General features: G+C 46.2%; 2 protein-coding genes across 5 annotated transcripts; one reads left to right on the forward strand and one right to left on the reverse strand.

Annotated features, from left to right (window-relative positions):
* The first annotated feature begins 10,144 nt into the window (after positions 1-10,144).
* On the forward strand, positions 10,145-17,490 carry LOC107148603 (trophinin associated protein). 4 transcript variants are annotated; one of them, XM_048802657.1, is made up of 15 exons: positions 10,146-10,343; positions 10,567-10,727; positions 10,833-11,025; positions 11,515-11,672; positions 11,761-11,898; positions 12,089-12,171; positions 12,657-12,709; positions 13,549-13,652; positions 14,994-15,125; positions 15,233-15,316; positions 15,458-15,517; positions 15,782-15,916; positions 16,064-16,697; positions 16,965-17,158; positions 17,308-17,490. In XM_048802657.1, exons 2-15 carry the CDS (start codon positions 10,584-10,586, stop codon positions 17,353-17,355), a joined length of 2,160 nt encoding a protein of 719 aa, XP_048658614.1. In that variant the 5' UTR covers positions 10,146-10,343; positions 10,567-10,583; the 3' UTR covers positions 17,356-17,490. The 4 variants fall into 4 exon arrangements, with proteins under 4 accessions (XP_048658616.1, XP_048658614.1, XP_015348796.1 ...); XM_015493310.2 differs by having other exon boundaries at positions 10,147-10,322; XM_048802659.1 differs by having other exon boundaries at positions 10,145-10,727; positions 10,888-11,025.
* Positions 17,491-18,195: 705 nt separating this feature from the next.
* C1ql4 (complement C1q like 4) lies at positions 18,196-21,865 on the reverse strand. Its single transcript, XM_015493589.2, has 2 exons — positions 21,158-21,865; positions 18,196-19,036 (listed from the first exon to the last, which is right to left on the reverse strand). The coding sequence occupies exons 1-2, from the start codon at positions 21,692-21,694 to the stop codon at positions 18,857-18,859; spliced, it is 717 nt and encodes a 238-aa protein (XP_015349075.1). The 5' UTR covers positions 21,695-21,865; the 3' UTR covers positions 18,196-18,856.

Below are 21,865 nucleotides of genomic sequence, written 5' to 3' on the forward strand. Positions count from 1 at the left end.
TATATGTGTATATATATATATATATATATATATATATATATATATATACACACACACCACATTTTCTTTATCCATTCATCTACTCAGAATATGATAAACAATCAATCAATAAATATATGAAAAAATGTTCAATATCTCTACCAATTAGAGAAATGCAAATCAAAACTAAGATTTCATCTCACTGCAGTCAGAATGTTGACTATTAAGAATACAAACAACGGGGGCTGGGTGGTAGAGCGTTGGGTGGTGGCTCAGTGGTAGAGCGCTCGCCTAGCACATGCTAGGTTCGATCCTCAGCACCACATAAAAATAAATAAAAAGGTATTGTGTCCAACTACAACTAAAAAATAAATATTAAAAAAAAGAATACAAACAACAATTAATGTTGGTGAGAATGTGTGTGGGGGGTGCACACTCATACATTGCTGGTGGGACTGCAAATTGATGCAACCAATACGGAAAGCAGTATGGAGAAAACTTGGAATGGAATCACCATTAGACCCTTTTTTTTTTTTTAATCCCACTCCTCGGTTTTACCCAAAGGACTTACAAACAGCACACTACCTTGATGCAGCCACTTCGATGTTTATAGCATCACAATTCACAATAACTAAATTGTGGAGCCAACCTAAATGCCCTTCAGTAGGTGAATGAATAAAGAAAACATGGTATATGGTATACACAATGGAATATTACTCAGCATTAACAAATAATATAATCATGGTGTCTTCTTTTTAAAAAATATTTATTTCTTAGTTGTACACAATACCTTAATTTTGTTTATTTATTTTTATGAGGTGCTAAGGATCGAACCCAGGGCCTTGCATGTACTAGGTAAGTGCTCTACTGCTAAGCCACAACCCCAGCCCCACAGTGGCTTCTTAAGATATTTAATTACACAGCAAGGTACAGTGGCGCACTCCTGTAATCCCAGCAGCTCTGGAGGCTGAGGCAGGAGGATAGTAAGTTCAAAGCCAGCCTCATCAGTGGCAAGGCACTAAGCAACTCAGTGACATCCTGTCTCTAAATAAAATACAAAATGGGGCTGGGAATAAGGCTCAGTGGCCAAGTGCCCCTGAGTTCAATCCCTAGTCCCCCTCCCCCCCCAAAAAAAAAGAGTTTGATTACACAAATTCTGCAGCCCTGTAGCAATGTATACCAACTTCTGGGGCTTTCTTTGGTTCTGCACTCACTTTTTATCACAGAAGATGCTGCTTCACCAACCTCACCAAATGAAGCAATATGTCTCATCTTCTTTGTAAGACATACCAAGTGATGATGTCCCAACATACTAGCTGGTAGGGTACTCCAGTTCCCTGTACCCACAGGTGAGTTAACAAATGTTATTAAATGCATAACAAATGTTGGTTAAATTTGTTTCAAAATGTGTTGACACCAATACTTGTTACATAATTCCATAGTCAAGCAGATATTTTTTTTTCCTTTGTGTAATACTGGGGATTGAAGCTAGAGGAACTCTATCACTGAACTTCATCCATAAGCCTTTTTATTTTTGTATTTTGAGAGAGGTTTTCACAAAGTTGTTCAGGCTGTCCTTGAACTTGTGATCCTCCTGCCTCAGTCTCTTGCATTGCTGCAATTACAGGCCTGTGCCACTGTGCTCAGCTCAAGAAAATATTTCTTGCAACTAATGAAAATGATTGTGAAAAGCACAATTTTATTTAAATAGCATAGTAGTTAAGAATCTCTGCATTTGACTTGTAGATCCTTTACTTACTAGATCCATGATCTTGGAAAAGATATTTGGAAAGTATCTTGGAAAAGATACTTTCCTTTGCCTCAGTTTTCTTTTCTTTCTTTCTTTCATTCACTTTTTTTTTCTTTAAGTACTGGAGATTGAACCCAGGAGTGCTTCACCACTGAGTTACATACCTATTATGATTTGGATATGAGAGGACCCCCAAAATCTCATGTATGAGACAATGCAGGAGTGTTAGGAGGTGCAACAATTGGATTGTGAAAACTGTAAACCAGCTAGGTGCAGTGGTACACACCTGTACTCCCAGCAGCCCGGGAAGCTGAGGCAGGAGGATGGCAAGTTCAAAGCCAGCCTCAGCAACTTAGTGAGGCCCTAAGCAATTTAGCAGACCCTGTCTCAAAATTTAAAAATAAAAATAAAAAAGGCTAGGGATGTGGCTCAGTGGTTAAGCACTTTTGGATTCAATCCCTGGTACCAAAAAAGCAAAAACAACAACAAAACAAACAAACAAAAACCACTGAAACCCAATTGGTGTATTAATTCACTGTTATGGATTAACTGGGTGATAGCTATAGGCAGGTGGGGTATTGCTGGATGTAGTCGGTTACTGGGGGTGTGCCTTAGGGTTTATATTTTATCCTTAGTGAATGGACTCTCTCTTTGGTTCCTGGTAGCTGCCTCCTAAGTTCCTTTCCTCCCCCACAACCTTCTGACATGATGTTTTGCCTCACCTCTAGCCCAGAGCTATGGAGTTAGTCGACCATGGACCAAACATCTGAAACTGTGAGAAAAAATAAACTTTTCCTCCTTTAAAGTTGTTCTTTTCAGTTTTGTTTTTTTTTGTCATAGAAATGCAAAAGCTGACTAAAACAATCCTCAACACTTTTTATTTTTTAAATTTTGAGATACAGTCTTACTAAGTTACTAAGGTTGATCTTGAACTTGCAATACTCCTGTCTTAGCCTCGGGAGTAACTGTGATTATAGGCATGCCCACCACGCCTAATTCCTTGGCCTAAGTTCTAATCAGTAAAATTAGAGAAAATAGTTGCTAATTTATAGGATTGCTGTGATGATGAAATGGATGATTCTGTAGAAGTGGTTGGATTTAGTTGGGAATAGGGTGACATGTTTCAGAATATTACCTGGGAGACAACTGCTCTGAGCAGGGTGACACAGAAATTTCCATAGGTTGTAAGTCAGGATCATATTTCTAGTTGTTCTTCAGCAGCATAAACATCAAAGGCTGCCAGGTAAGGTGATGCACACACCTGTAATCCCAGTGACTCAGAAGGCTGAGCCAGGAAGATTTTGAGTTTAAACTTAGCTTCAGCTAAGCAAGGTCTTAAGCAAATTGGTGAGACCCTGTCTCAAAATAAAAAAAATAAGAAAAGGGCTGGGATGTGGCTCAGTGGGTAAGTACCCCTGGGTTCAATCCCAAGTTCCAAAAAGAAAATAATAATAAAATAATAAATAAACATCAAAGGCTTTTCTGTTTTATGGGATATCTTGAACATATGCTGCAGCCTTTCTCAAACTATATTAATTTTCTACTGCTGTTGCAGCAAATTGCCACAAACGTAGCAGCTTAAAAAAACAAATTTAATATTTTACATTTCTAGAGGTCAAAAAGGGTAAAGTGGGTCCATAGCACTATATTTCAAATGCTGATAGATGCTCCAAAGGAGCCTTTTCCAGATCCCTTGACTTTTTATTTTCTTTTTCTCAGATAGAGACTCACAATATTTCCCAGACTGGTCTTCAACTCCTGGGCTCAAGCAATCCTCCCATCTCAACCTGAGTAAATAATGGGGATAACAGATGCATGCCACTATGCCTGGAATCTTTTTTCAACTTCTTTTTAGCATTCATTTTTTAACCTTTTATTTATTTGTTTTTTAATTTGTAGTTGTAAATGGACAGAATGTCTTTCTTTATTTTTATGCGGTGCTAAGGATCAAACCCAGTGCTTCACACATGCCAGGTAAGCACTCTACCACTGAGCCACAACCCCAATCCCTCTTTTTTCAACTTCTAAAGACTGTCCATATTCCTTGGCTTGTGAACCTCTTTCATTTTCAAAGAGCAATCACATCAGTCCAAAGTCTACCTCAGTTATCATATCTCTGAATCTGCCCCTCCTGATTCCCTCCTATAAGATCTTAGTTATTATTGGATCTACCTAGATAATCCAGAATTATCAACCCATCTCAAAATCCTTAAGTTAATTACATCATCAGAGTGCCTTTTTGCCATTTAAGGAAAACATCTTCAAGCCAGATATGGTGCACACCTAGTAATCCCAGTGGCTCAGGAGGCTAACACAGGAGGATCTCAAGTTCAAAGCCAGTCTCAGCAACAGTGAGGCATTAAGCAACTCAATGAGACCCTGTCTCTAAATAAGATACAAAATTGGGCTGGGGATGTGGCTTAGTGTTTGAGTGCCCCTAAATTCAATCCCTGGTACCCCCCCCAAAAAGAAAATCGTCATAGAGCTTAGGATGTGGCCATCTTTTTTTTTTTTTTTAATACTTATTTACTTTAGTTTTAGATGACACAATAGCTTCATTTTATTTTTATGTGGTGCTGAGGATCGAACCCAGTGCCTCACGCATGCTAGGCAAGTGCTCTACCTCTGAGCCACAACACCAGCCCAATGTGGGCATCTTTTAGGAAGAGCATTATTATGTCTACAATAGTCTATCCTCCAAAGATTCAAGTCTTTTCTTAGAATATATTTGTTCTTATAAAATATTTTAGGACCTTGCTAGGTCAAGAGTTGGTTCTCTTGGTTTTGCCAGATCCCAATTAATAAATTGAGATTTTAAAGTTCTACAATTAAAAAAAATGAGAGATTGGTCAAAAATGGATTTTGGGGGCTGGGGGTATAGATTAGAGATAGAATAGTATGAGGCCCTATCTTCAGCACAAGCAAAACCTATCTGCCAATTCTGAGGTCCCCAAAAGTCTCAAGCCATCACAGCATCAACTGCCAACATGCCAGAATTGATTCTAAGGGAATCAATTTTTTAAGGGAATATTCCTCTCCATCTGTGGATATGTGGAACTAGAAAATAAGTCATCAGCAGAGCCTGGTAGCACATGTCAATAATCCCAGCTACTCAGGAGGCTGAGGCAAGAAAATCCCATGTTCAAGGCCAGCCTGGACGACTTAAAGTCTGGAAATGTAGCTTATTGGTAAAGTGCCTTGAATTCAATCATTCAATCATTAGCACCCGCCCCCCCCCAAAAAAAAAAGGAAGGAACAAGTTAACAAGTTTTCTATTGCTGCAGCACATTTGGTGCAACACATGTAGGATAATAGTTTTAGACATTACTACTGTAGATTTGATTGTACTCAAAGGAACCAGAACTCCTTGGAGAATGGCTGATTCTAGAACTGATACAGGGAAAGTATAAACTAGGCTTGAAACATGTTGTTATTCAAGAAGGCAAAGAAAAGCTAAAAAGTGGTAAGGTCATGATAAAAGGATACAGAAGACAATTTGAAAGGACTCCCACCAACCAAATCAGAGATAACTTAGTTATCAAAATAAACAATATTGGGCTGGGGTTGTGGCTCAGCAGTAGAGAGCTCGCCTAGGGCATGCTCGATCCTCAGCACCACATGAAAATAAATAAATAAAGCAAAGGAATTGTGTCCAAGTCCAACTACAACTAAAAAATAAATATTAAAAAAATAATAATATTGGTGGCCAGGTGCAGTGGCACATGCCTGTAAACCCAGGAGCTTGGGAGGCTGAGGCAGGAGGATGGCAGTTCAAAGCCAGCCTCAGCAAAGGTGAGGTGCTAAGCAATTCAGTGATACCCTGTCTCTAAATAAAATACAAAATAGGTCTGGAGTTGTGGCTTAGTGGTGGGCGAGTGTCCCCGAGTTCAATCCCCAGTACCAAAAGAGGGAGGGGGGGATATATAAAACTGTTTTTGTTTGCAAAAGACATAATTATCTCTTAGAAAACTCAACAGAATCAATAGACAAACTAGGAAAACCAAGAAAAGAGTTCATTAAGTTTGCTAGATAGAAAATCAATTATATTCCTCTACAAACAAAGGAAATAGTTGCAATGTTTAAAGTGAATGTGGATGGAATTGGGGTTAGGAGTGTAGCTCAGTGGTAGAGTGCTTGTATAGCATGCACCAGGAGGACCTGGGTTAGATCCCCAGCATTGCAAAAATAAAATAAATAAAAAAGAAAACAAATTGGACATTTTGATAAGTGTGGCAGATATTCTGAGCATTGGCTCTTTTAAAGACTTTTCTGATATAAAATCAGTCTATCCTTTTATCTTTTTTAAAAATATGTATTTTTGTAACTATTTTATTTATTTATTTTTTTATGTGGTACATGTTGATAAAGATGGCACCTGGAGCCCTTCTCTTCCGGGAGCTCAGGTCCCTGACGCACTGAATGGCACGAACTTTGAAAGGCGCCTTCAATCCCTGAAGTGGGGCGAACTCTCATAGTAACAGCCCACTCGCCTTCTCCTCCTCATCCTGCGTTAAGCCCATAAATATCAACACTCTGTTGGTGCTCTCTCTCTTACTCTCCCCCTCTCCCTCTCTCTTTCACCCCCCTCTCTTCTCTCCTCTCTCTCTCTTCCCCTCTCCTCTCTCTCTCTCCTCCTCTCTCTCTCTACCCCCTTCTCTTCTGCGACTGGCTGCTACTGTCCTGCTAATAAAATCTTAGACAGGTAAACTGTTGTTTTGGCTTGTTGAATTTATGGAGCTTTTCCACCGTTCCTTACAGTACTGAGGATCGAACCCAGCACCTCACACATGCTAGGCAAGCACTCTACCACTAAGCCACAACCCCAGCCCCTCTTTTTATTTATTTATTTTTTTTAACCAAGAGTTTAAGCCAGGAATGCTTTACCACTAAGCTACATCCCCAGCCTTTTTTATTTTTTATTTTGAGACAGGGCTGAGCCACATTCCCAGTCCTTTTTTAGGGCCTTACTAAGTTGCTGGCCTTGAGGCTGGCCTTAATCCTGCAACCCTCCTGCCTTAGCCTCCCTACTTGCTCAGATTACAGTTTTCCACTGTGCTGGGCTCCCTTGTATCTTTTTCTTTTTTAAAATTTTGTTCTAATTAGTTATACATGAAAATAGAAAGCATTTTGACACATTGTACAAAAATGGAGCACAACTTCTCATTCCTCTGACTGTATATGGTGCAGAGTCACACCAGTAGTGTAATTATACATGTATATAGGGCAATAATGTCTGTCTCATACCATCGTCCTTCCCATTCCCACACTCTGTCCCCTCCCCTCACTCCCCTCTGCACAATCCAAAGCTCCTTTATTCTTCCTTACCCCCAACCCCCATTTTGGATCAGCATCCACTTATCAGAGAAAATATTTGGCCTTTAGTTTTTTGGGTTTGGCTTTTTCACTCAGGATGATTTTCTCCAGCTCCATTCATTAACCTGAAAATGCCATAATATCATTCTTATTTAAGGCAGAGTAATATTCCATTGTGTATATGTACCATATTTTCTTTATCCATTCATCTGTTAAAGGGCATCTAGGTTGGTTCCATAGTTTAGCTATTGTGAATTGTGCTGCTATAAACATTGATGTAGCTATGTCACTGTAGTATGCTGATTTTAAGTCCTTTGTGTATAAACCAAGGAGTGGGATAACTGGATCAAATGGTGGTTCCATTTGATTTCTCCATATTGCTTTCCATAGTGATTGTACTCCCTTGTATCTTGATGCTGTGAGGTGGTGCCCTGACAATCAATCTGGTGTAAATATTTTGGCATTGGAAGGTATATTACTTATGGTAACACTCAGTTTCTCTTATGAAACTCGTATGTGTTGCCAGTTTCTATTCTGGTGCCTCCTCATCCTTCAAACTTTAGTCTTATTCCTCTCAGTATCCCCAAAAGAATGCCTTGCATAATGCTTATTGGTAGCTGTCCTTGCTGATCTAGTGGTTAGGATTTGGCACATTCATAGTACCTGTTAGTGGAATTAGGTGATCCTTTTTCTCAACTTGGACCATCTTTCTGGTATTATTTACTACTGTTCCCCATATTCCATCTACCCCCTAGAACTCGCTATTCTCTGAACACTCCACATTCTTTGTTTTCTTGACTTTGTAAATACTGTTCCTAGTTCCTGAAATAAAATGACTTCTCTTTCTCTCTCTCTCTCTCTCTTTCTCTCTCTCTCTCTCATATGCTGGGATAGAATCCAGGATTTGTTAATGGTAGCAAATGCTTTTTCTATATTATGTTTTCTTTTTGTGGTGCCAGGGATCAAACCCAGAATTTCATGCATGAAAGATCCCAAACTCACATTTTCTATTTTATTTTATGTTTGTGGTACTGGGGATTGAACCCAGGGGTGCTCAACCACTGAGTCACATCTTCAGCTCTTTTTTGTATTTTATTTAGTTACTTAGGGTCTCACTAAATTGCTGTTGCTGGCTTTAAACTTGCAATCCTCCTGCCTTGCCTACCTAGTTGTTGGGATTATAAGCATGCACTACCATGCCCATTTAGCCTTGAACTCACAATTTTCCTGCTTCAGCCATCAGAGTCACTGGGATTACAGGAGGGCATCACTATGCCCAGCCACTTTTTCTATTATAAAGAAGTTCAATTATTACTTCTGGTAGGTTTCCCTGTTTCTCCATGCATTCATTCATTTACTCATCTATCCACTGACTCATTCAACAAAGATTGAACATTTTACAAGGCACAATGCAAGGCACTGAAAATTGACAGTACATAAAAAATAGAGGGTCACCTTTATCATTCTCTTGAAGCACTATCAGGAGAGAAAAATTAATAAACAAGATTTATTATGTTCATGTTGATGAATATATAATTACCAACTGAGATATATGCTCAGAGAAAATAAACACTACTGCTTGAGAGAATATAACCAAGGAATCTTACTAGATTGGGATGGGTTGTGGGTAGAAGAGTTCAAGGAGGGCCTGAGGAAGGAAAAATGAATATCAATTTGGAGGCATAAACAGGCAAAATTGAAGCAAAAAAAGATATTCCAGGGGCTGGGCTTGTGGCTCTGGGGTTGTGGCTCAGCAGTAGAGAACTTGCCTATCACGTGCGAGGCGCTGGGTTCGATCCTCAGCACCACATAAAAGTAAATAAATAAGTAAAATAAAGGTATCTTGTCCAACTAAGACTAAGAAACTAAATGAAATAAAATCATTCTGAACAACTACTAGATTTTATTTTAAATCAGTAAGATAATTCATTAATTTGGAGACAAAAGAATAGCGGTATCACCTGGGAAATTTGTAGTTTTCTAGATGAGATTATGGTGGACTGAAGTGGTGGTATGAATATGAAGAAGTACATGAATTTTAAAGATCCTTCAAGGTAATATTCGTTAAGAGTCAAAGATGGGAAGCCTGGTGCAGTGGCGCTGGCCTGTAATCCCAGCTACTTCGGAGGCTGAGGCAAGAGGATTGCATGTTCCACGCCAGCCAGACAGCCTGGGCAATTTAGGAAGCCTGTCTCCCACCTCACCCCCGCCCTGGCAAAAACAAAAACAAAAAACATGTCAAAAGTAAAGGGCGACAACTGGTAGAAAGCTCTTGGGTTAAGGAAGAAAAAAAAAAAAAACAACTCAAGGATCTAGCAGGTGAGCCCTCTATCAGCAATCCTCCAGGTTTGCAAAAGGCTACCTGAAGGTGGGGAAATCCCTAGCTTGGAGAAGCTAGTCAATCTGGTGTTAATTGAGTCCCAGCAAATTATGTCTGACCATACCTCATCAGGTTGTTAGGCCCAAGTGAGCAAATTCTTTCTTTCTTTTTTAATTTTTTTTTAAGAGAGAGATAATTTTTTAATATTTATTTTAGTTTTCGGAGGACACAACATCTTTGTTTGTATGTGGTGCTGAGGATCGAACCCGGGCCGCATACATGCCAGGCGAGCGCGCTACCGCTTGAGCCACATCCCCAACCCATCTATCTTTCTTTCTTTCTTTCTTTTTTCAGCTCAATTCAATTCTGTCCAGCCCTCTCTGCCCGTTTGGGACTGTTCTGAGTTCCGGGCAGGACACGCGCATGCTTTCTGTAAGTGCCTGGAATGGCGGCCTCTGAGCTTGGTCCCACCCTACGGTCGCAGTGGGTCCAGGACTCCTGCCTGCCTCCGACACCTTGAGGAGCAACCGCGAGGACCACCAGTCTTTCCCACAATGCCATGGCGCCTTCTTGCCGAGGAGTCCTGAGACCTCGCGAGAATGCCACAAAGCCCTTTGCGGCCCAGACTCAAAGCACCACCCCTTCCCCAGCCTAGGAAAGGTCCACCCCCATTGCCCGCCGGCCTTCCACTTGCGCTCGGCTCTCGGGTTGGCTGATGGAGTCGGGCCAGTTTTTTCTTAGCCAGAAAGCGGTTCGAAAACTAGTTCCTCTTCTGGTCCCTCCTCCGAAGCCTGCGGATTGGATAACTGGGTCATGTGTCACGCGCCTCCGCGGCAGCGCAGACGAGCCAATCAGGAGCTTGGCGTATTTTACAAACTGGGGAAGTAGCAGCAGCAGAACCCAGAGAATCGGGGGGAAAAGCGAAGAAAGTGGAGGCGACCCTGAAGGTTTCCCGGGAAGGTGTGGCAGAGTGACCCTGGGGTGAATGAAGCTGCGGGGCCTCATAGGGAGGAGAATTCTTCGCGGTCCTGAGGGAAAGAGCAAGCTCGGGGTGAATGGAGGTGGCAGCCAAAAGTGCGGCCTTGCAGGCGCAGGGGCTTCTGAACGCATGGATTGGGGCGGAGGTGGAAGTATATGGGATGGCAGAACTCTTGCCCCGAGAACTGGTTGACTTTGATCCCGATCCTGCCTGCCTTCTTCCCAGTCTTAGTTGTAGCCGCCATGACCTCCCTACAAGCCAAGAAGGATCCGCTCCTCCGGGGTGTATCTCCCACTCCTAGCAAGATTCCGGTTCGCTCTCAGAGACGCCCGCCTTTCCCCACAGTCAAATCGTGCGTCTTGGACCAGGAAAATCAAGATCCAAGGGTAAGAGGATCCTGGTAGGTGAAGAGAGTGGTTACTAGGAGGCAACACACATTAGTACTGCACCCCAAAGCTGAATCCCAGTTTTTTGTCCTCCCCTTCCCCTAGAGATTGGTGCAGAAGCCACCGCTCAGTATTCAACGTCCCCTCGTTGACTCAGCAGGCGCCAGGTTGAAAATCACGCATCAAACAGAGAAATCACAAAGATCGATGGGTCACACTCAGCTCCGGAACCCCTTGGAAGAGCTTAGATCTAGCCCTAGGAGACAAGATGTGGGTCCTGGGCTCCCTCCCCAGACAGGTACCTGGTGGAGTTCTCCTTGGTTGAATGGGGAGGGCCCAGTGGGGTTTGGGGGCTTTGCACTCCCCCTGGTCATCTGATTACTATAAGATTCCTGGTTCCTGCTCCAGGAAAGCTCTTTGCTCTTAGAAGCCCTCTCCTTCCTTCAGCAAAATGTCCTCTTCTGAAGTCTTTTCCAATTCCCCCAGTCACATCAATTGCTCTGTTCTAATACTTTTTAATATTTATTCTATAATCTGTCTATACTCTATCTTGAGTCTGTCGTCTTTCAATAATTTGATGATAGAGGCTTTGTCTTATTTATCTTTGGCTCAAGTGCTTAGAAGAGTATCTCATGTAAAGTTCTGTGAACATTTGGTGAGGTGGGTTCAATCATCTGGCTCTCTTTTGCTTACTCTTGTCCATCAGGTTGTCTATGCTAGGGTTCTTGGCCTTTCAGCCTTCCCCTTCCTGTTCCTTCTCACCTTTTCTTCTCCTCTAACTTTACAGAGGTTCCAGGGGCCATAGAGTTTGTGACTGACCCTGCAGCTCTGGCCACCATCCTGTCAGGTGAGGGGGTGAAGAGCTGTCCCCTGGGGCGCCAGTCCAGTCTGGCACAGAGAGTACTGGTTCGAGGGAGCCAGGGAGGCACAACCCGGAGGGGCCAGGTAATGAGAGAGGATGTGAGATCAGGTTGGGGGTGGACTAAGGAAAGAATCCCCAACTAGTGCTGATAATCTCTGTTGGTGTTCCCAGGGTGCTCGGGCCTCTGCATACTTGGCCCCCAGAACCCCCATCCACCGATTAGACCCTGCCAGGGCTTCATGCTTCTCAAGGCTTGAGGGACCAGGACCCCGAGGCTGGACTTTGTGCCCCCAGAGGCTAGAGGCTTTGGTGAGTGCCCTTGAAGGGCTGGTGCTCAAGTGTTCTGGGAGTCCCTTCCAGAGATAAAGCTGGGCCCTGGAAGGGAAGGTATCTCATGAAGGGCCAAGGGATTCTGTTAAGGAATATGGGGTTGGTGGTGAGGCCTAAAGCTTTAGGTCCAGCTCTGACTCTGCTTTCATTTATTGCTCCTATGGATCAGATTCCACCTTCAGGACCTTCCTTTCACACCACCACCCGTCCCAGTTTACAGGAGCTAAGAAGAGAGACAGGTGGCAGCTGCCGGTGAGAAGGAAGGGATATGGGAGAAGGTGATATAGAAAAGAATGAACCAGTATCTGAGTCAGGGGTCTCCAGAGCTGAGGTCTTTCACTAGCTTTGGGACTCTACCAACCTAGGAGGGAATGGGGGAAACCTGTGACTGCCCAAGTTGAGCCTTTGGAATAGGGTTCAGGCTTTCATAATCAGACTTCAGTATGACATGGAAGAAGAGAGGGATAAAAAGGTAAGGTGCTATTTGTTTTGGCTAGAACACAGTCTGTGGCAATAAGTGGGATTTGGGTTTAATTCCTAACCCTTACCACTACTATTTGAGCAAGCATGCCCTAACCTCTCTGAGCTTTGATTTCTTTATCTATCCATTTTGTATCATATCCTGTTTTCACCATAATTAGAGGTTGCCGTGAAAGTGAAATGGGATGATGTTTATAAGGCACATGCCAGGCTCATAGTTGGTATTCAGTGACTGCTATTATTCTTATTGTCATCAGAACTTCAATCAACCAGGCCTCAGGATTGCACCTGGAAACCCCAATGCAGGCAGGTGAGTGTGTCTGGCACCGGGGAGAGAATGGGGCTGCTTGCAGCAGGCAACAAGAGAAATAAGAAAAGCTCATCAATCTTAGGGACTGAGGTGAGGAAGTGGGAAGGCAGGGAGGTCAGAGAAGAGGAAAGCTAGAGATATAGATCAGTGGTAGAACACTTGCTTAGCATTCATGAGGCCCTGGGTTTATTCTTTGCACTGCAAAAAATAAAAATAAAGAAGGAAGAAGAGAGCTGGGCATGGTGGTATATGCCACCAGCTACTCAGGGAGACTGAGGGAAGAGGATTGCCAATTCAAGGCCAGCCTAGTTAACTTAGCTGAGATTCTGTCTTCAAAAAAAGAATTAGTAATGTAACTCAGTGGTACAGTCTCCCTTTCAATCCCCAATAGTTGGTAGTAGTAGTAGTCATGTGAACTGTTGTGTAGTAATGAGGGTGGATAGAGTAAAGGACCCATTTATTAGTAGCACAGAGAGGAGAAAAAAATGGAAGAACTGACTTTCTGAATGGTCCAGGGGTTGACCCAGTTATATTTGTGTCCCCATTTCTGCCCTATCCCTTGACACTTCTGTAATATTGACCTTCCACTCTGTTGTGTCCCCAGCCCCTAGCACCCTTACCACTCCCACAGCCCACTCAGTTTTCAGATTGCTAAGTGCTTTTCAAGGTAGTATTGGGTTTTCAGGTGATGCTGCATGGGTCCTTGCCCTGAAGGGCAAATGGGGGCCCTTAAACTGGTGTACCTTCTTAAGAGGCTACAAAGGCCTATCCCAGATTTTCATGCATGTTTTTAGATACTACAGCAAATTTCCTGTCTTCTTGTTACTCTCTCCCTAAAGGAGAACCTGAGGTTATCCCTAACTCAGATGAAGGAGGAGGGGCCCTCCTGGGTCTGGCCCAGCGAGTACCATTAAGAGAAACCCGAGAGATAATACATACCAGGGTGAGATGGGATCCTCCTGGGTGGGGAGTACTGGAGATACTTAGGGAATTTCACTGCAGTGGCCTACATTGAGGACTGTGGGTAATGCTGGGCAGTCTTGGGCCTCAGGATGCTATTAGGTCTGAGTTGGCCCCAAATGGGCCCAACCCCTCTCAGAATGGGACTGAAAGACTTCTTTTTACCAGGTATCTGGGGCCTGGGGTGAGAAGTCACAAATTGCTATATATTTGAATCACCTTCAGATCAGTCCTGAGGTTAAGACACATCTGATCCTTGGCATCCCTTCATTCCACAGACATTTTACTGACCAGCTACTGAGTGTGGGTCTGTACTATGCATATTCTAGAAGAGGGAGACAAAAAATAAGCACATAGGTAAAATGTATAGGATGTCAGATGGTGATATTCTCTGTAAAAAGAATAATAATAAGGTGCTAACCTGGTATGATGGCACATACTTATAATCTCAGTGACTTGGGGGGCTGAGGCAGGAGGATCACAAATTTGAGGCCAGCCTCAGTAACTTAGCAAGCCCCTAAACAATTTAGTGGGAACCTATCTCAAAAATAAAAAGGGCTGGTTATGTGGCTCAGTGGTAGAGCACCTGCGTTAAATTCCTGGTATCAAAAAGAAAGGTGCTAAAGGGACATTGGTATTGAGGGAATTGTTATCACAATTTAAAGTAGATTGGGCAGAGGACTCTCTTGGAGAAGATGATGTTTAAGTGAAGATAGGAATTGAGGGCATGAGCCATGCAGATATGTAGGGGAGAACATTCCAGGCCAAAAGGGCTGTAGATGCAAAGACCCTAAGAAGAAAATGTGCCTAGTGTTTGGAGAAAAGAGAGGCCAGTCAGAAGCTGGGCTTGGTGGTGCACACTTGTAATCCCAGCAGCTCAGGAGGCTGAGACAGAAGGATTGAGAGTTCAAAGCCAGCCTCAGCAAAAACAAGGTGCTAAATGACTCAGACCTTGTCTCTAAATAAAATACAAAATAGGGTTGGGGATGTGGCTCAGTGGTTGAGTGAACCTGAGTTCAATACCTCGTATCTAAAAATTAAAAAATTAAAAAAAAAAAAAAAAGAGGCCAGTCAGATTGAAGCAGAGTAAGGAGAGATGAGATTACAGCAATAACAGGATCAGATTAGGTTAGGACTTATAAACAAGTGCACACTCTTGGTTTTTACTTGGAATGAATGGAAAGCCATGGGGAGAAGGAATGAATACAGGAATGACATGATTTGACTTCAGTCTTGAAAAAAAACCACATTGGCTGCTGCGGTGAGAATAAGACAGGAAGACAAAGGGGAAAGAGATCACTCTCTACTTTTTTCCTCTCCATAGGACAGCCATGATGCTCACCTGATGCCCTCCCCTGCCCAGTCCATTCCTGGCCCTGTGATACCACCTTCTGTCACTGGCCTATCACCCTTTGGACAGGCTCAGCGTGTACCCTCTCCTGCTCTTCCAGTTGTGGTTTGTATCAACAAGTCCTAGAGGCTGGGCAAGAGCAGAACAGTCTGGCTAGAGATCCTGCTAGGTATAGGTTTTGTTCCTGCTCAGCCATCCACATCTCTCCCCAGACTTCACATTCAGTGTTGCGTCGCCTCGTCATTCGACCCAAAACCCAATTCACACCCATCCCATCAGCCCCCAGAGTTCATCAGGTAAGAGAGGGCAGTGGATGCAGCTAGCATGGACCAAAATTGGGGAAGGAAGGAGATGGATGGGTACAGGAAGAATTAAGAGAGAGACAAGGGTCCCATCTGTGGGTGCTGGGCCTTGCTGACATCTCATTTCTGTCACAGGCCCGATGGTTGAGTGGCCTCTCCCCTCAGTCCTGCCCTGAAGAGACTGCCCTGCCCTGGGTAAGTATCAGAAGTCTTTCCATGCTAAAAGCCCTTTTGCTGTCCCATTGACTTGGAGGCTTGGCAGTTTGAGGCCAGTATGCTGTTTGTCTTCAGAAGTTGCCTGTCTCTGTATCCTCCCTGCTTCTCTCCTGCACCTCCTAGTCTAGGTCCAGGACTTCTCAATTAGGAACTTTGATCCCTTCCTCCTGAGCATAGCACTCAGACTGATTTTCCTGCCACTACTTGGCTTTCTCACCTGCCCCCTTTCCTTTTTTGTGGCAGGAACAAATTGCAGTACGTTTGTTTGATCAGGACAGTTGTATAAGATTGCAGGAGGGGACTGGGAAACCACCTGTGGCAAGTTCTTCTGGACCTCACCCCAACAGGACCCTCAACCTCCAAAAGCTAAAGATACAGGTGGGTCTATGAGGACAACAGCTTTGATGACTGTTGGGCAATAACAGAGCTGGGAAAGGGGGATTTGGGAGGATAGGGGTAGAGAACTGTGGGTAGACTGTGAACCTGCTTCTTAATTTCACACTGGGGCATACTCTCCCACCATAGCGCATCAATATCCTGCAGCAGTTGTTGCGACAGGAGATAGAAGGACTGGCAATGGGCAAGTACACTCCTTTAAATGGATCCTCCTCTCTGGATATTGCTGAACTTCAGCCCCTGCTGGATGAGATTTCTAGAACTCTGAATGGCCCAGAGCATAATTCTGGGACATCCCACCTTCCTGAATTATCACAGCACTCTGGGATTCCAGAGCCCATCCTTTCAGAGGAGTGTGAGGAACCACAGTCCTGCCCTGAGACAGAGCCTGAGGTGGCACAGTCCTGCCCACCAATAGACCCAGGCCCCCCAGAGTCCTGCTGCAGGACTGAACTAGAGATACCAGAGACTTCCTTCCAGGAACAGCCTGAGATACCAGAGCCGTGCCTTCCAGCAGAGCCTGGACCCTTGCAACCCAGCCCCCAGGGGCAGACTGGATCCCCAGAGACTTGCCCTAAGGTAGAGCTGGAGGTTTCAGAGGCCCGCTCCCTGGAACCTAGAAGCCCAGAGTCCAGCCCATGGCCCTGCTACAGTCAGGGGGCTCCTGCAACCACCAGCCTGACCTTCTCTTCTCAACACCCACTTTGTGCCAGCCTCCCTATCCGTTCACTCCAGTCTCTGAGGCCCTTGGCAGGCCAGGCAGGTAAGAAGTTGGTAGGGAAGAAATGGATTCAAAGAAAGTCCTATCTTTTTCACTGGGTGTGAGGCCCTGCCCCACACCCCATGGTAACAGGTCTTCTTCCCTGCAATGTTATCCCACCTGTCCTAGCCTGGATCCCTTGGGAATAAGGGAGGAACTACTTCTCTAGCTTTGTACCCTAATTGGCTTGGCCCTTGTGGGAGGGAAAAGGGAAGTACACGGTAGGGGTGTGGGATTCCAGAGCTTCTCTAAACTCTTCATGACTCTCAGGCCCTAGCAATCTGGCCCCTCGGACACTGGCCCTGAGGCAGCGCCTCAAAGCATGTCTCTCCACCATTCACTGCTCTCATGAGACTTGCTTGGATGATGAGTGTGCCTTCTACACCAGCCGAGCCCCTCCCCCAGGACCCACCCGGGTCTGCACCAACCCTGTAGCCACATTGCTTGAGTGGCAGGATGCCCTGGTGAGCCTACAGACCATGGCCATGCTGTGTTTGCACAGCAAACCTTCAGAAAGTGGGGTGGGGGTGGGGAGGCAGGTGGCAGCAGGCCTTGGCTTCTTTTCTAAGAGGCAATGGGATATAACAATGTTTCTTTCTCTCTCTTTCTCCAGTGTTTCATTCCAATTCATCCTGCAGCCCCTCAGGGCTCTCCATCATGAGGCCCCTCCCTCCACCTACTCCAGTCCTGCCAACCTCACCCCCCTTTCCTTTAGCCCTTATTTATTGTTGGTCTGCCCATGGGATTGGGAGCCAACATCCTTTTGTCCTTCAATAAATTTTCTAAAGTGTCCAAATGTCCAGCCAGTGAGTTTTCAGCGTCCAAATGGGGCAACCACTGCTGTTGCTCTCCAATTGCCCACATGGTGGCAGTGTGTTATAGCTTAGAGGATGGAAGCCAGCCTGGAGGGAGGAAGCTTTCCCATTCCTGACCAGCCCACCCCCTCAGCAAGCTCAGTCTGTGGGCAGCTTCAGAATCATCATCTCCTTGAGCCTTGAGATCAGTTCCAATTCTAGGAACTATTCCCTCATCCCTTAGAGCTCCTCTGCTGGAACTTTCTCACTGTCCCTTGCAGTGGCCGGCACCAGTACTCCCAGATACTCAGGAGGCTGAAGCAGGAGGATTGTTTGAGCCCAGGAGCTGAAGAGCAACCTGGACAACATAGCAAGACCCTGTAACCACCTGTCTTCCTGCCCTAGGTGGAGAGGCAGAAGCATAATACCCAGATCTTTGGAATTCTCCCTTGTCAGCATCATTCTGACTGGTTATCACCCAGGCCTACAGAGGCAGGCCCCAAAGTTCTCCTGGAGCTGATAATTCCTCCTTTTCACAGCAGAACAGAAACTTGAGCTGTCTTCTTCTTTGTCTCTCTCATAGGCAGACCTTGCCAGGAAAAACTAATCCTGACAGATTGATACTGAAGAGTGGGAGTCCTTGCGGGGGTGGGGGGGGTGGGGGGGGCATTTTCCCCTCACTCTGCACCAAGTTAAACAGCCACACACAATCCCCCAACCTTACTTTATTAGAAGAGGCAACAGCAGCTGTAGCCCCAGGGCCTAGCCCAGAGAGGAGTATAATGGGGACTATACAAAATGAGTTTTAAATATGAGGAAAGAATTCACTGGTTCCTCCAGTTAACAGGAAGGCTGCCAAAGCTGGAGCCTGAAAATGGAGATGAGAGAGGAGGAGACGGCGTGGCAAGAGAAAACTGTCATTATTGAGGACCAGCCTCTACCCTGTTCACTAGAGGGGTTCCTGTTTCTGTCTTTCCCTAACAAGTTGACAGGGCTTCTGAGCTTTGCTAGTGAGGCTGCCTCCCAGCTACTGGCAAAGAGGGGAGGGCCAACACCTCTCAGCTTTCACTGGCCACCTGTGCATGGGGTAGTCCCTCCCTAAGCCGCTTTGCTCCTCCTCTGGCCCGGCCTCTTCCCCTCCCTAGCCACTTGTACCCTCAAGTCCCAAGAGTCAGCCTATTTAGGCCTCTTCCCCTCCCTAGCCACTTGTACCCTCAAGTCCCAGGAGCAGGAGGTTCCACCCCGCCATGGCCAGGTTCTCAAATGATAGGGTGTTGCCTTGGGTAGGACCCCAGGAAGTGGGTTAGGGCTGGAGCGAAAGGGTAAGCGAGCAAGGGGGTGGGGGGGGGGCGGGGAATGGTGCTCGGCTCAGTCCGGGTAGATGATGAAGCCTGAGAAGGTGCTGTATTTGTTGGTGTTGCCGCCATGCACCTTCCCGCCGTCCAGTTTGATGAAGACCTCGTCGCCCACATCCAGGTGCAGAATGACGCTGTTGCTGGCATAGTCGTAGTTCTGGTCTGCATCCTGAGCAATGGCGCTGGCCCGGACCTATCCAGAAAAGAGAGGAAAACCACCTAGTCAAGCTCTGCGCAGCGCTGGGGCGGTCCAGGGGTCAGACCCAGTGGATGCTGTTTGGCATGGGAAAGGCGCTGAAGGGCATTGGGCTGTCAGTATTGGAAGGACAAGGGTAGGACATTGCTGGGCTGGTTCTTCAGGCTCTGCCATTCATTAGCTGTGTGACTGAGGGGCACACATCAGGTCTTCTCTGGGCCTCAATTTGAGCTGTAAGTTTTTGGAATTTTAATGAGTTACATGAGTCTATTCAAAAGAGTGATTTGCATACAGAAAATGTTAAATAGGGGTTGCTATTATTATTCTCACTTAAAAAATAAAATCAACCTGCTGGATAATTTATAAGGATCTGTGCTGGCTCAGACCTCCTGTTAGTCCTAAATTTGCGTTTGCTTCCGTGCTAGGGCAATAGGTGTGTCTCCGAGTGTGCCACAGGGTGCCGGCCACAGGGTGCCTCTGGGGCACCGGGTTTCCCAGTGGAGCAGCGGGCCAGCTGGTTTCCCCACGTGGGGGGTCGCCTTCAGCTGGAACAGGGGGCCTAACCTATCCTATGGCCTCAAGGCATTCGCCTCCAGCAGCCAACCCCCTCCCCATTCCCCCTTTTCTGTCCCACCAGGCCGGTTATTAACTTATTAATTATTCATCATTATTCTAATCATTATTTACCATCCCCAGGGCCGCAGAGCCCGCGCCGTGGAATACAGAGTGGGAATCGTGCAGCTCCCACCCCCTCCCAAACCAACACTCTAAATACATACTTGCCCCTTTGGCCTTCTAGGCTTCCGGCATAGACCAAGCATGCCTACTTGGTGCCAAATGCAGATAGACGCCATCACTCTACTCATACCTTCATACTCCCTACCCACAAACACACTCAAATATGCACACATTCACATTTCCTTACACCTGTATACTGCCTCTCCCACACACAGACACACAGGCACTCCAAATCTCTTTCCTTGGGTTCCTAGGGAGGTCCTGCAGGATGAGACCCCAAAGCAAGAGTGGGAGTTTGCTAGCAGTGGGGTCCTCTTGGGCAGGGAGGGCACTAAATTCGTGCAGAGCCAAAGGCTCAGATTGAGCCCCAAGAAGCAGGCCTACTAACTCCCTCCATTGGATCATTCAGAGGTCACCACTCAGCCCAATCTCCCCTTTGGCCTGAATCACCCAGGCAGCTTCCTCCACCTCAGCCTTCGGCCTTTTTCCAGCTTTGTGTGTCTGGAGCTGAGTCCTTGAGGCTATTTTCCCTAAACAAGGTGGCAATGACTCTGACCACAGGGGCAGCAAGCATCTGAAGCTGGAGGCTCAGAGGTTGCCACAGAGGATTTGGGGCCTACAAATCAGGCCATGGTTCAAGGCCTAATATCTCCCTATTCCTTGCCTTCTTTCTCCTCCAAATCTTTCCTTCCACAACTTAATTGGCCCCTGGACTGTTGGACCATGTCCCATCTCTACCTGCAGATATTCAATATTAGCTGAGGGTAACAATGAGTCTAGGCTTGGCCCCAGACTCTCTGTCTGGCAAGTGAACAAGCAAGTATTTCTTTCTCTCCCTCTCTCTCTCTCTCACCTTTTCTTTCCTTGAAAATCCAAAATGAATGGCCCACAAGAACTGGCTGCCAACTGCCCATCCCTGAGACATGGATTCCATTCTAATTCCAAAGAGCCAGATTCCAGGTAGTTCACCCTTCACCAGGGCTGGAACAGCCAAAGGCTAGGAAGGCTGCCTTCAAGAGAGAAGGCGGCTCAAGATATGACTAAAAAAGAGGCTGAATGGTAGGGTAAGATACCAAAGACCCTTGGTGTGGTTGCCTAAAGCTGGAGTGTGAGGTCACTGCTGCAGAATCATTAAGCTTTGAGACCTGGGTTTTAATTCTAACACCATGCCTCACACCCTGTGAGACCCTGGGCAGGTGATTTTCTTTCTCTGGCCCCCAATCCTTTTTTGGCTAAATGAACCTGTTAAGTTCTTGTTAGCCTGGCGTTCCTGGATTCCCTGATGCTGTCTGGGATAGGAACTAAGTTGTGGAAAGAATGAATGGAGATTTAGGAGGCTACCAGTCAGATATGAGACTAGGTAGGAAAAGGGTATCTCACCTGTCCATTCTTCATCAAATCCGCCCACATGCTAGTGCCGTCGCCGCCGCGCATGAGCACGTGGTAAGCAAAAAAGTAGACGCCAGGCATGGGACAGGTGAACTTGCCGCTGGCTGCCTCATAAGCGTTGCCCACGTTGGTCACCACGTCGTCAAAACGCAGTACCTCATAACCCTCATGAGGCCGCCGAAGGCCCGCGTAGAAGGCAATTCGAGGCACGTAACCCGCTGGGGACACTGCCCCGCCGGGGCCTGGACCGGGAGGGCCAGGGGGACCTGGCCTGCCGGGCTCTCCTGGGGGCCCTCTGGGACCTGGGGGTCCCGGGGGCCCCCTCAAGCCTGCCTTCCCGCGCCGGCCCACCTCCCCCTTGGCACCTGGGGGAAAGGGTGGCACAGAAGCAGAAGTGCTGTCGGATCCCTGTCCTCGGGACCCATGCGGGTCACACACCATGCGGCAGCGACCCAGCATCTCATAGTGCGCCGGCCCGCGGGAGCTGTGCACCAGCAGCGGGATGGCCACCAGTAGCAGTAGCACCATGGCCACCCCGACGGCCGCGCCTGCCACCCGCTTGCGGCGGCTCAGCCGCGACGCGGCCAGGGCCAGCAAATCCTCCTCACTTTTGGGCGCAATGGCGGCAGAGGCCCGGGGCTCGCCGCGGGCCCAGGAGGCTGTGGCCCGGCTCGGGCCTGGGTCTGTATCCCCCCGACG

The sequence above is a fragment of the Marmota marmota genome, unplaced genomic scaffold (assembly GCF_001458135.2).
Source record: "Marmota marmota marmota unplaced genomic scaffold, marMar, whole genome shotgun sequence".
Taxonomy (NCBI): domain Eukaryota; kingdom Metazoa; phylum Chordata; class Mammalia; order Rodentia; family Sciuridae; genus Marmota; species Marmota marmota.

Excerpts from the sequence above, each read along its gene's own strand:
- LOC107148603 (XM_015493309.2), top strand. The coding sequence starts at position 10,497 with ATGGGATGGCAGAACTCTTGCCCCGAGAACTGGTTGACTTTGATCCCG. Across the intron at positions 15,317-15,457 it reads CAGCCCCCAGAGTTCATCAG|GCCCGATGGTTGAGTGGCCT; the intron begins GTAAGAGAGGGC and ends TTTCTGTCACAG. Across the intron at positions 16,698-16,964 it reads GCCCTTGGCAGGCCAGGCAG|GCCCTAGCAATCTGGCCCCT; the intron begins GTAAGAAGTTGG and ends CATGACTCTCAG.
- C1ql4 (XM_015493589.2), bottom strand. The coding sequence starts at position 21,694 with ATGGTGCTACTGCTACTGGTGGCCATCCCGCTGCTGGTGCACAGCTCC. Across the intron at positions 19,037-21,157 it reads ATTTGATGAAGAATGGACAG|GTCCGGGCCAGCGCCATTGC; the intron begins GTGAGATACCCT and ends TTTTCTGGATAG.